Source organism: Pituophis catenifer, unplaced genomic scaffold, assembly GCF_029215685.1.
Source record: "Pituophis catenifer annectens isolate HBS135680 unplaced genomic scaffold, rPitCat1.0.hap2 SCAF_8, whole genome shotgun sequence".
In the NCBI taxonomy this organism is placed as follows: domain Eukaryota; kingdom Metazoa; phylum Chordata; class Lepidosauria; order Squamata; family Colubridae; genus Pituophis; species Pituophis catenifer.
In genome coordinates this window covers 69809398-69823014 of record NW_027256888.1, presented here as the reverse complement: position 1 = coordinate 69823014, position 13617 = coordinate 69809398, and the positions used below count along the sequence as shown (strand labels likewise).

General features: G+C 41.6%; 1 protein-coding gene across 1 annotated transcript in view; it reads left to right on the top strand.

Annotated features, from left to right (window-relative positions):
• The first annotated feature begins 4411 nt into the window (after positions 1-4411).
• Positions 4412-13617, top strand: part of LOC139320253 (probable E3 ubiquitin-protein ligase HERC6) — a 43708-nt gene continuing 34502 nt past the window's right edge. Inside the window, exons 1-4 of the mRNA XM_070948485.1 lie at positions 4412-4658; positions 8959-9115; positions 10690-10766; positions 12447-12674. Of these exons, the coding sequence (XP_070804586.1) occupies positions 4412-4658; positions 8959-9115; positions 10690-10766; positions 12447-12674 (709 nt within the window). The remainder of the gene's footprint in view (positions 4659-8958; positions 9116-10689; positions 10767-12446; positions 12675-13617) is intronic.

The window sequence follows — 13617 nt, the reverse complement described above, 5'->3', positions numbered from 1 at the left end:
GCATTATGTCCGGGTGGGTGGGCGGAGCCTCCTGCAGTCACCATTACTGGTTTACTCGAACCGGACGGAACCAGCTAAATCCCACCTCTGCATTAAACTAACTGTTGTAAGTCGAGGTCTACGAAGTAAAAAAGTGGATCCACAACAGGAAAAAAAAGATTAGGTGAGGCCATGGGTGAAAAATAAGTTGAAAACACTGGAACAGACCATCTGGCCCAAAAAGTTTGAAAACCTTCATCTGAATTTTGCCATGGGAAACACTCCAAGACGACCATACACAAGGAGTCACAGATACACCTAAGAATTAATTTGTGTGTAATCCTGACATGTATTTTCATTAAGGTACTTTCAACAACCACCAACTTCCCCACAAACCCTCAGAGATATTTTTGTACTTTCCGTTTATGTCTTCATCACTATCTTTGCAAGGTTCAGTTCTTCTACCAGGAGTAGAAGATCCTCCTTCCACACTCCTTCCAGTTGTACCAATGAGAGAACACAAAGATAGCCCACCCTCCTTACCATTACTTCATTTGGTTGTGGGTTTTTGGGGGTTTTTTGTGCTGCATCCTTGCTATTGCCACAGTGTTTACATTTGGGGAGAGAAAGGTCAGTCTGAGAGACTGCTAGTCTCTGTACAATACTGCTATATTGTAAAATCTCCATTCCCTCCCCACTCGGGGGCCAGCCAGAGGTGGTATTTGCTGGTTCTCTGAACTACTCAAAATTTCCGCTACCAGTTCTCCAGAACCTGTCCGAACCTGCTGGATTTCACCCCTGGATTGAAGTCAACAGATTGGATCAAACTCCAACGATAGATTTAGCCAAAGTGCATTTTGGATTTAAGTTCACTCCTGTGAATTAAAACTATAGGAAGCATCACATAACACTGTATATTAATGTAAAAATATATTTGTTTAATAAATAAAATTCAAAAAGTAATTTGCCTTATTACTATTATAACTTTTTCCAAAATGTATTTCTTTTTGTCTTTCTTACTAAAACTTAAATTATAAAAAATATTAAGCATTTCCTTTACTTCCTTTCTGGGCCAAAAGCTTCCCCAGAGAAACCCAATTTAAACTTCTACTCTCTGAATCTGAACCTGTCTGTACCTCGCTTGAATAATCATTCAAAGTAAACATGATTTTGTGCTAATCAGAGGGAGCTTAATTCTGTGTCAATATTTTCAGTGTACACTGCCCTCTATGGGAGCAATCTGATACTTCATTTTATAAAATAAAGCGGAAGTTTTTATTCAACAATTTGTTGTAGTAGCCACCCCACTTCCTTGCATTGCAAAGAACAAAGCTAAACCCACATACATCAGAAAAAACAAATTACAAAACTAATATAACCAAATATCCTAAGTTATGTAGTAAGCATGTGTGAATAACAGATTTTATTTGCTTGAGGACAAAGAGACTTGGGTCCATTCATAATTCTATGGGGAAACCTCTCATCTGGTCCACATCCCACATATTTTTCTTGAGTTCTGGACAAGTTCTTACTAGGTGTACAAGACAAGAAACACCACCAGCAAGCTAATTCTACTTTATTGTAAGTAGAATTTAACAGAATATAACAGAATAAGAATTAGAAGGGACCTTGGAGCAGGGGTGAAATCCTCCCGGTTTGGACCGGATCGCCTGATCCGGTAGCGATGGCAGCGGGTGGTTTGGAGGTACAGTGCAAGTCCCCTCCCCACCCCATTTTGGGTTTTGAAAGCCTCCTGCACCAACCTGCACCCCCCTGCACATGCTTCCCACATCCTGTGCATGTGCGTTCCCCGCATGCTCCCCGCCCCCCATGCATGCATGGCAGAGACTCGAAGACCAGCTGGCCAGCGGGAGGTGCCCATGCATGCGCAATGGAGCTGGCCTGGAGTGACGGCTGGCATGCCCACAGAGAGGGCTCTGTGTGCCACTTGTGGCATGCGTGCCATAGGTTCGCCATCACAGGACTACAGGAACTATTTGCGCTTCAGTTTATTTATTTATTATTTTATTAATCATATTTCTATGCTACCCACTCTCCAAGGACTCTGGGCAGCTTACAACAATTGACAGTATACTAAATAGCATATTGTCCCCAACAACCTGGGTCCTCATTTTACCCACCTCGGAAGGATGGAAGGCTGAATCAACCTTGAGCCGGTGAGATTTGATCTGCTGATCTGCTGAACTAGCAGTCAGCTGAAGTAGCTGCAGTACAGCACTCTAACCACTGCACCACCTCGACTCTTGCAGTTTGAGTTGCAGACAACACAGACTCATCCTGAATAGAATCCATTCCCTACCAATCCAATCAGGGCTGAAGAAGCTTCTTGGATGACAAGCGAAACGTCTTCAAGGAGAAAAAAAAATCCAGTTGCCTCCTGAAAAAAGCACCTTGCTAAATTGTATGATTTTTATAAAGAATTAACAGAATTAGATCAGATATTAACAGGGACGGATGAAAAACTAATAAAGAAAATATATAACTATCTACTAAGTATTGAAATGGAAGATGAGCAAGTAAAGGAGATGATAGTATGGGCTAAAAATTTCGGTTATAAAATAGAGTTAGATAAATGGCAGAAATTGTGGAATAGAAATGATAAATTAACGATGTCAACTGCATATAAAGAAAATCTTTATAAGATGTTTTATAGATGACATTTTTCACCCTCAAGATTGGCAAAGATGTTCCACTAAATGTTGGAAATGTCATCAGATACCTGGTTCGTACTATCATATATGGGGGACGTGCCCAAAAGCAAAAAAATATTGGACAAAAATACATACATACGTTTGGAAAAAATGTTTAAAGCAACATATAGATTTAAAACCAGAAATATTTTTGTTGGGCATTTTACTGGATAAGTATAACAAGGGGGATACATATTTGATTTTACATGTATTAACTGCAGCCAGAATTGTATTTGCTCAACAATGGAAAAGTGAAGATTTAAATCACATTTTCATCTTTACAGATGAAAATGTGATTTAAAAAATATTAGAATGTGCAGATTATTTACCATTAAGGAAAAGAAAGAAACTGAATATTTTTTGACACGGGATTTATTTTATCAATGGTTCGCTAATAAAAACAGAAGTTAAAAACATGGAAATATAAGAAAAGGACTAATGATACTGTTGTGGATTTAATAAGACAAACACAACTTTTAGATTAATCAGAGACAGATTTTATATATTGCGCAATAGGTTCAAGGCTCTGTACATGAAGCGTTGAACAAAGACAGGAATTAGGTACAATGGTTTTATACCCTTCTAGACAAAGGATTCTGTTAGGTCAGCAATTCATATGGTCCTATACATTTATCAATTTTAGTTGACATTACAGAGTTTCTTTGCAAAACAGTTATAATTCTTTTTGTAGATTACTGAAGCATTTCTTTTATCTTTTGTTGAAACAACAAAGTGGACATCTCTGTCACTTTAACCTCAAGGTGTAAATCACGTAGACTGTTCTTATCTGTGACAACTGAGAGGCCTTGAAGTAAGCATCCTTGCAAAGAATGTCCTTGCCTGTGTTCTAATATAATTGCAAGCAATTTCTCTCTTACAATATTAAGAACAAAGAGGGCCCTTCAGTGACTATCTAACTGGACCCGTGTTTTTATTTATTTTATTTTATTTGTTACCTGTCCCACCATAATACAAGAGAAGTTTATTAAAATGGATAAGCAAATATTATTATCATTACTACTATAGAACTAATACCAATGTAATGTATTATTTCCTAAAACTATTTGTACCCAGGCAACACACTATTTAACTGAAAATGGAATTTTTATATGTTATAAAATAAAAAACTTTACGGGGAAAAAAAGAACCTTTAGGACAACCAGGGTCTGGATGGCGGAGATTCTCCATAGACTTCCAACTTCCCTATTCTATTTTTAAGATACCTGCACCAGCCAGCAACTTTTCAGAAGCAGCTATCCAGATCTCTCTTAAGAGAGCCAGGCCTGCTCAGAGGAAGCTTGCCTTCCTGGATTTCTTTCTTTTCTCTACAATCTCCTTTTCTCTTTCTTTCTTTGATGTAACAGGTGTAACAGTAACAAGAGTTGGAAGGGGCCTTGGAGGTCATCTACTCCAACCCCCTACTCACGCAGGAGACTGTACTAGGGATTCGAACCATCGAACTGCACAAACTCAGTGTCTTAGCCACTGAGCCACCTAGTCAGGTTTTCTTTCCTTCCTTCCTCTGCAACGCATCCATCAGGACTGGGAAGGGTCTGGAGCAACTGGGCGGGGCTGGGCAAGGAAGGCAGCATTGTGGGGGGGGGTTGTACCCGTCTATCAAAGCTGAGCCGCCTGAAGGTGATAACTCAGCTGGGAGGAAGACTGAACTCCGGCGCTGGGAGGAATTCTCGGGGTGAAGGAGCCGGAGACCAAGGATCGCCATGCTCTTCGGTTGGGGGGACGGCTCCTACGGGCAGCTGGGCTCGGGCGAGGAAGGGGCTTCCCAGCCGGTTCCTCTCCGTCGGGATCTGCCAGCGGTTGGCGGGCAAGAAGTGGTCCTAGTGGCCTGCGGGGAGCGGCACACGCTGCTCCTCTTGGCCGACGGGAGCCTGGCTTCCTGCGGAGACAACGCCCAGGGACAGCTGGGGAGGAAGCTCCCCGCCGGACGGCAGCGATGCTACCTGCCAGGTAGGAAAGGGCAGCGGAAGTTTAGACCCAGCCGCTTCTTTCCAGGTGGGCTTCTTTTCACGCGCCTAGCCTGGTTTTCACCGCGTTGGCCCTTTAAGTCCAGGTGTGGTTTTAAGTCCAGGTGTAGCTTTAAGTTCAGAATGTGGCTTTAAATTCAGGTGTGGTTTTAAGTCCAGATGTGTCTTTAAGTCCAGGTGTGGTTTTAAATCCAGGTGTGGTTTTAAATCCAGGTGTGGTTTTAAATCCACACCTGGATTTAAAACATTTAAAACCTGGTTTTAAATCCAGGTGTGGCTTTAAGTCCAGGTGTGGCTCGTTAAAGATGAACCCCCCCACCGCCAACTCATCGCCAAAACAGCTCGGTCGGCCAACAGCGGATCTGCAACCATCCGGTTCTGCCAACCCCCCCCCCCCCCGGTCACCGTCATTGCCACCGTTTAAGTTTCGCTTTCGTTTTCGTTTTCTAGAGTATCGCTGTTGAAAACGAAACTCCCCGTGATCGCTTTCGCTTTCCTTGTTTGTGAGGCGGTGGGGGGGGCTCCCGTCCAGGTTGGGAATTCCAACAGGGGAGCGGAGGGGCGTGTCTATCAACCAGCACCCCCCCCTCCGAAAGGGACACTTTTGCGACTACGGTGTCTTGAGAAATACGAATGCTATGGAGCATCGATCTTGTAAAGAAAATTTCTCGTTGCAAGAAATGAAGGCTATGGGTCGCAAATGGAAGTGTTCCGTGCTCCCGTCCCCTGCTCTTAAATCCCGCGTTTAAATTCTGCTGTAATTTCATTTCTATAAGTGGTCGGTATGGATAATGCAGCCAGTGGTGGGTTTTGTTTCGTTTTTGTTGGAGATTTTTTTTTATTTCTTTCTTTTGCCCTCTTTTCCTTTTTTTTTTTAATATATATATAATTTTTATTAATATATTCTATACACTAATACACAAATAAAATATACAATCCTGCCACCTTGGTATAATATGATTACATTGTCCATAAGTATAAAATCATTCCTTTATACATACATATTTGCCACCATATATATATACATCATCATATATCTATTCTATCCCACCTTTTCTGGACCCAATCTTACCATACTTTCCAACTGTTATAAAATTCTGAATCTTTTTTACCATTGATCAATCTAGTTAATCTATCTGATTCCGCACACTCATTAATTTTATATATTATTTTCAAATCTATCGGTAAGTATTGATTTTTCCACTCCTGCGCATATGCTAATCTTGCTGCAGTGATACTGTGAATCAACAAGAACCATATATCTGATTTAACATTCAAAGGTTTTGCCCCCAATAGGAAAATCTCAGGTCTTAATTCCAAATTAATCTGTGTAATTTCCAAAATCCATTGCCGTATTTTTTTCCAATATTTAACTGCCTGCGGGCAGGTCCACCATTGGTGAAAATAGGTTCCATTGCTGTAACCGCACTTCCAACAGCAGGCAGATGTCCCAGGAAACATTTTAGCTAATCTCACCGGGGGGAGATGCCACCGGTAGACCATTTTATATATGTTTTCTTTATATGAGGAGGCCATGGTTAATTTCATATTTTTCAACCAAATCTGTTCCCATTGCTGGAGGTCAAGGGGATATCCAAAATTTCACCCCCATGCTATCATACAATCTTTCACTACATCCTGTCCTATCTGCAGAGACAATAAATATGCATAACATTTAGATAATATCCCTTTCCCTCTTTCTAATAAGATCTTATCCAATTCTTGTCTTTTACGGTAGATTCCTTCACTATGTAAATCTTTTTTATACCTGGAGTGCACTTGAGAATAAGACCACCAGTCTATCTTATATCCTTGAAGAGTTAATAATTCTCGTGACTTCGGATTACCCTGAACATCCAAGAAACCTTCATACGTCAAGGTTTTCTCCCCTTTATACAATGTCGGGTAAACCTGAGCTTCCTGCGCCGAAATCCAACATGGAACTTTTGAATATACTCTTCTTCTAACCTTTTCCCAAGTGTACCCAAGCGTCCTACGTAAATAGTGATCATCAAAGTGTCTAGGACGGCCGGATGCTCCCGGCCATAGAAAATAGTGCCAGCCATGTTGAAGACCAGCTCCCTCAAATGTCAAAAGTCGTCTCTTTTGTAGGACCATCCATTCTTTCACCCAAATCAAGTTCGCTGCTTGGTGATAGAGCTCCCAATTTGGGAGTCCAAATCCTCCTCTATTTTTGGGTTCTTGTAACATTTTAAGTCTAATCCGCGGCCTCTTTCCCTGCCAGATAAATTTAGATATACTCCTATCCAGATTTGTAAAAAAGTCTTTATTCAACCTTACCGGGGCTGTTTGGAATAGAAATAACCATTTGGGTAACACGCACATCTTAATGGTTGCCACCCTTCCCAAAATTGATAGCTGGAGATTTTTCCATCTTTCTAAGTCTCTGAGCATCTGGCTTTTGCCCTCTTTTCCCACCACCCATCTCCTTCCACTTATGACTAATTCTGTTGCTTGTATCCTTACGATTTATATTGATATTGTTTCCTGATTGCTTATTTGTACCCTATGACTATCATTAAGTGTTGGACTTTATGATAGTTGACGAATGTATCTTTTCTTTTATGTACACTGGGAGCATATGCACCAAGACAAATTCCTTCTGTGTCCAATCACCCTTGGCCAATAAAAAAGTCTAGTCTAGTCTAGTCCTATTCTATTCTATTCTATTCTATTCTATTCTATTCTATTCTATTCTATTCTATTCTATTCTATTCTATTCTATTTAAAGAAAAGAAGGAAAAGTGAGCAATTTTATTCCTACATCTCTCTCACCCCTTTTCTTAAACTACCTATCACCGTGATGGCAAACCTATGGCACACATGCCACAGGTGGCACACGGAGCCATATCTGTAGGCACACGAGTGTTACCCTAGCTCAGTTCCAGCGCACATGCGTGCGCTGGCCAGCTGATTTCCAGGCCTTCTGGTCCAATTAGAAGTCGGGAAACGGGCCATTTCCAGTCTCCGGGGGGTGGGGAAGGCCGTTTTTGGCCTCCCCAAGCTCCAAGAAAGCCTCTGAAGCCTGGGAAGGGCAAAAAAGTGGGCCTACCTGGCCTACCGTGTCATTGCGTGCCAAAAGCGGGGAAAGCACAGTGGGGTCGTGCACACGTGCGGGGGCGGATCCGCATTGAATTGTGGGTGTGGGCACGCACACGCGCAATCCTCCCATGCTTAACTAAGAGCAGGCTCAAAGGGTATGAAATCTGTTGGGCTGTTTCCATCCTAGAGAGAAGGTGGTGTAAGGTCCCAAAATACACTTGAGTCACCAGAATGCCAAAGAGAGAGACTCAAGACGAGGCTTGCAAAAAAAACAGATTTTATTTATGGCCAAAAACAAAATACTGGGTGGCACTATATCCAGAACATACAGATACAATGCATGCGAGGAGATAGCCACACCTTGGGGAAGGTATGGCGTCCTTTTATACCCTCAGAGACGTCAGCTTAGTACCCAACTCTGGCCTCCCAATCCAGGCCCGTGCATTCCTTGTTGCCCTGCAAGGGGGAATAGAAACTTCCCAATTAGTCATCTTGAGCATTTCTTTGTTTACTCAATTGGCCACTTTGGCCCCCTGGCCCTGGAAAGTAGGAGTCTATCCAGATCAACATAAATTAAGACTGAGGTGTAAATTATCCCTTGGAGATATGTACCATGCTCTTAGATGGCACAAGAAAAAAACAGGGAGAAGATTGATATGGGTTCAGGTCAAATGGCAGGGACATATGTCTGACAAATACCAGATACATTACAGGCCTAATAACAGAATATGTTTGTTACAGGAGATACAAATATAAAGGCATAATATATGTGATACAAATACAAAGGCATATGTGTATTACAAGAACCTAATGGTTACAGAATCTAGTATACCAGTATATCATATCCTAGCATTATTTATTATATCCTTATTATTGTTTCCCTTCAGTGGGAAGACCAGAGAAACAGGGTGAGGATCAGCTTCTGGTCTTTCATTGAGCCCAATCAGGAGTGTCAAACTCGATTCCATCGTGGGCCGTATCAGGATTTTGTTTGCCCTTGAGGAGCTGGGGGTGGGCATGGCCTGGTCATGGCTGACTGAGTGGGCGGGGCCAGGGTGAGCCAGGGCCGGGGTGGCACGGGCTAGTCCCTCACCGTCTCCGGGATGGTCCCATGGGCCTATTGTGGGCTGGATTCGGCCTATGGGCTGCGTGTTTGACACCCCTGTCCTAGATCCTTCTAATAACCATGCAAATGAATATCTTTTTTTTCTCTTGGAAAGAACCAATCCAAGCCTTGGAAGCCCAGACTATCATCTCCATAAGCTGTGGAAAGGAGCATTCATTGGCCATCAGCAGCCAAGGGAAGGTATTTTCATGGGGAGCTGGTGGTTTTGAACAGCTTGGCACTGGAAGACTAAAGGATTCTTCGACTCCAACGTAAGCAACTGATTCATGTTGTTGCCAAGTAATCTTGTCTCAGCCATAGCAGTCCTTTAGTCAGGAAAACGCAGGTTTGAATCCTGACTTGTGCACTTGGGACATTCTTCTAGCTGTGATCTGTGCTGCATTTCTGACTCGGAATAAATGGGTAGCTATCCAAGCGGGAGATGTTACGGGATGAATTTGTGACCTTTTCCATGTTCCTTTTCATAGAGGTTGGGTGTTTCCTTTCTTGTTGGCTAAGAAAGCTTGGAAGAGCTGTTGCAACAGGTCTACATCCCTCCCATAGCTGGAATGGGAGGCTTACTGATGTAGGCGCTGTTTCTTTAGATCAGGGGTGTCAAACCCACGTCGTCATCGTGACATATTGGGACTTTTCCCCCCTTCCCTAAACTCGGCATGGGTAGCATGTGACGCATCTAGCCTGCGGGCCAGGAGTTTCATAGCCCTGCTTTAGATAGTTAAAGAAGCATAGCAAAAGCAATAGCAATATTGCAATAGCACTTAAACATATATACCATCCAATACAGTGGTGGGTTGCCCCCAGTTTGCACTGGTTCTATAGAACCGGTAGTAAAACCGGCGGGAGGCTCCGCCCACCGACCCCGACGTCACGAAAACACTTCTGTGTGCGCGGCCCCACTGTGAACCGGTAGTAAAGATAAGTAGAACCCACCCCTGATCCAATAGTGCTTTACAGCACTCTCTGGGTGGTTTACAGCATGTTGCCCCCAACAATCTGGGTCCTCATTTTACTGACCTTGGAAAGATGGAAGGCTGAGTCAACCTTCAGCCGGTCAGGATTGAACTTCTGGTTGTGGGCAGAATTTGCCTGCAATACTGCATTCTAACCATGTTAGCTCCTAGCCATGTTAGCCTTTGCAAACAAACAAACAAACAAACAAACAAACAAACAACCTTAAACGATAACCAATTTGTTCTTGCATAAGCTTTCATAATGCACAGTGTACTTCATCAGCCTACCAACGATGATGGGAATTACAGTCCAACTAACCAGTGTCAAATGTGGCACAAAATCATCCTAGAATAGAAGCTAAAGAAAGAAATGATTGAATGGAGTATTCCAAAAAATCTTGCTTAATGTTAAGTTACAACATTTTTTCTCTAATTAGCATACGAGTCTAGTGTAAGATTTGAAATCATTACTATTGATTAAAATATCATTTGATAATTTTTTGTAATGCTTATCCTATTTAAGTAATCAATTAATTAATGAATTCACAAAGCAATTTTTTAAAAATTGGTAATACTCAATTTCATTTTAAGTAGATAAAACTGCCACACCAAGAATCTTTATATCATGGTATGATTCTGTATCTGGAATGCTAATGCAGCGGTCACCACCAGTGGTCCATAAGAAAATTTTGGTGGCCTGCAGAAAAATTATTTGCATTTTTTATATTGCACTAAATACTATTTATCTTTTTAAAAAATTAATATTAGTGGTCCGCGGGATTTAAAATGATGAATTTAGTGGTCCCAGAGGCCACAATTGTTGATGACTGCTGTGCTAATGAACTATTTCTCTTCTTGTTTGGTAAATTTTATAGGAAAATATATTCTTTATCTATGTACAATGTTATACAAGTTGCTTGTGGACACTATCACTCCATAGCACTTACCAAAGGTAAGGACTGATTTTGACTTTTTTGCAATAACTTGCTTTTTTCTTGCTTGTATTTTGGATGGAGGCAGGGAGCTCATTTTTCTGCTACAGTATTTCTGTGCATCTACACAAATGCTTCTTCTTAGTTTAAGATTTTCCTAGGCAGAGACTAGATTCCTTAGGAATTACTTTAAATCTAGTTTTGATACAGAATTTAGAAAGCAAAGCTTGCTGCAAACAGATAATCCCGAGAAGAATTATCTGCAGCACTGCAATTAAGTAACTACTGGTAAATTACTTGACTTCTTCCTGCTGATTTTATGCTACTCTTTGAAACCTTTCCCATTAACGACAATTTTTTCTACTCACTTCACTAAAGATGATATTACGATGATTTCTCAAAAATCATGTATTTAGTGAACTGTGGTCCACAGCCCTAAGCTTGTTTCTGAGTAGCTGCAAAGTTATAAAATCCAATAAATAATTGCAAGAAGCTTTTGTTAAGGCAACCTGTCTCCTATCAGTGATGTTAATCTGAAATACAGTTAGTCCTCCTTTTTGAGCCCAACATTTTTCTGTTGCTAAGACATTTGTTAAGTGAGATTTGCTCCATTTTACGACGTCACATTTGTTAAGTGACTCTCTGCAATGGTTAAGTTATTAACACTGTTGTTAAGTGAATCTGGCTTCCCTATTGACTCGCTTATCAGATGGTGGCAAAAGGTCATGATATGACTTTGGGACACTGCAACCATCATAAATATGACTCAGTTGCCAAGCATCTGAATTTTGATCGCATGTCCATGGGGATGCTGCAATGGTTGTAAGTGTGCAAAATGGAGATAAGTCATTTTTTCAGTGCCATTGTACCTTCGAATGGTCACTAAACAAAGATTACCTATATGCAGTCAAGGAGAATGCAGATCTGTGCATGTGATGATACTTACTAGCCTGGTAGTTGTCATGTGTGACAGCTCAAGTTAGACTCTGAATTCCATTGCCCCAACCATTTAGAGAAGGTAATGCAACATGGAAGGTATTTCCACAAAATAGAAAGGTTTACAGCTGTGCTTCTACTTAGAACAAATGGCAATGCAAAGCTTAAAAGCATCCATGGTTAACTCTGAATGGTTTTTGTGATATTCCACCAAAAATTCATTCTATGAATCTACAAGATTTCAGGAGGGAACAGATAATTTTGAGAGAGTGATAATCGATTGTTCATGAGATCTGGCAAACTTGTGAGATGTTTGTCATGTCTACCTCAGGGGTGTCAAACACAATTTCATTGAGGGCCGCATCAGGGCGTGGCTGACTGGGTGGATATGGCCAACTGGGTGGCCGTGGTCAGCTTGACGCCACTCACTGGGCGTGGCCGACTGGGTGGGAGTAGCCAGCTTGACACCACTGCCCAAACTGCTGGCATGTATCCTCTTCACAGTGGATAGACGAGGCCGAAGCCACGCTGGCCTGATGTTTCCTCTTTACATTGGGTGGACTGGGCCAAAGTGATTCGGGTAGACCGGCCCGGCCACTTACATTTTCCAGGACGGCCCCGCAAGCTGGATCCAACCACATCATAGCCCGGATCCAGCCCGCAAGCCTTGTGTTTGACACCCCTGGCCTACCTGAACAAGTTGCCGATTCATATTCTAATCAACGTAATGGTGTTTTTTTCCTTCCACTTTTTCCCCAATGAAGATGGCCGACTTTTTTCCTGGGGACAGAACAGCCATGGTCAGCTGGGTCTTGGTAAAGAAGTTTCATCCCAGGCTACTCCGTGTAACATTTCCTCTCTTGCTGGCATCCCCTTGGCTCAGGTGGCTGCTGGTGGGTCACACAGCTTTGTCTTGTCTCATTCTGGAGTAGTCTATGGCTGGGGAAGGAACAATGCACATCAGTTGGGCTTAAACCAGAAAACTTCAGAAGGTAAGTTTGTCCCAGGAAAAAATGTCCATGCTGCTTGGTTACTTCCTTTTAATTGTCTCTTTTATTGAAGAGAAAATGTTTTGGGGATATCAAGCATCAGGAATAAAAATTATAAATCCTTTGATAAATGTTTTTATTTTGTTCTTTCAAACAGAAATTATATCAGGCTTCACCTTGCTAAGCACATGATACACAGTGACTAAGTAAAACTGAGGTTTCGTGTCTTTAGAGTAAAAAACCTTCCTTTCATCTGTCTGACACCTGCAGTTATCAGCATTATTAAAAACACACTAAGCCAAAATATGTTTGATTTGGTTCTAATGTTATGATATCCCAGCCACTGTGTATTGTAAACATGGTTTTTATCTCAGTATGTTGCACTTGTCTGGCCATTTGTGGTTCATTTAATAAAACATAAAGAAACCTGGCTTGATTGGTGTTTTCAGAGGGATAACCAGGATATCTGTGAAAACTGTGAAGGTTGATGTTGGATTTTAATTTAAGAGATAGAGAAACTGATTCCTTTGTATCATGATCATAATCTCAGCCTATAAACAAACTGATCCAAACCTAAGGGTTTATTTATTTATGTATTGGTTCGATTTATATGCCGCCCTTTTCCGGAGACTCAGGGCGGCTTACAATGGGTTGCATCTATATTTACCATATAAATATATTTATCTATATTTAGTAACAATGACTACCAACCTGCCTTCCACTGAGGACCTGTATACTGCATGAGTCAAAAAGAGGGCTGTGAAAATAGTTATAGACCCCTCGCATCCTGGACATAAATTGTTTCAACTCCTACCCTCAGAACGACACCATAGAGCACTGCACACCAGAACAACTAGGCACAAGAAGAGTTTTTTCCTGAACGCCATCACTCTGCTAAACAAATAATTCCCTCAACACTATCAAACTATTCACTAAGGCTGCATTA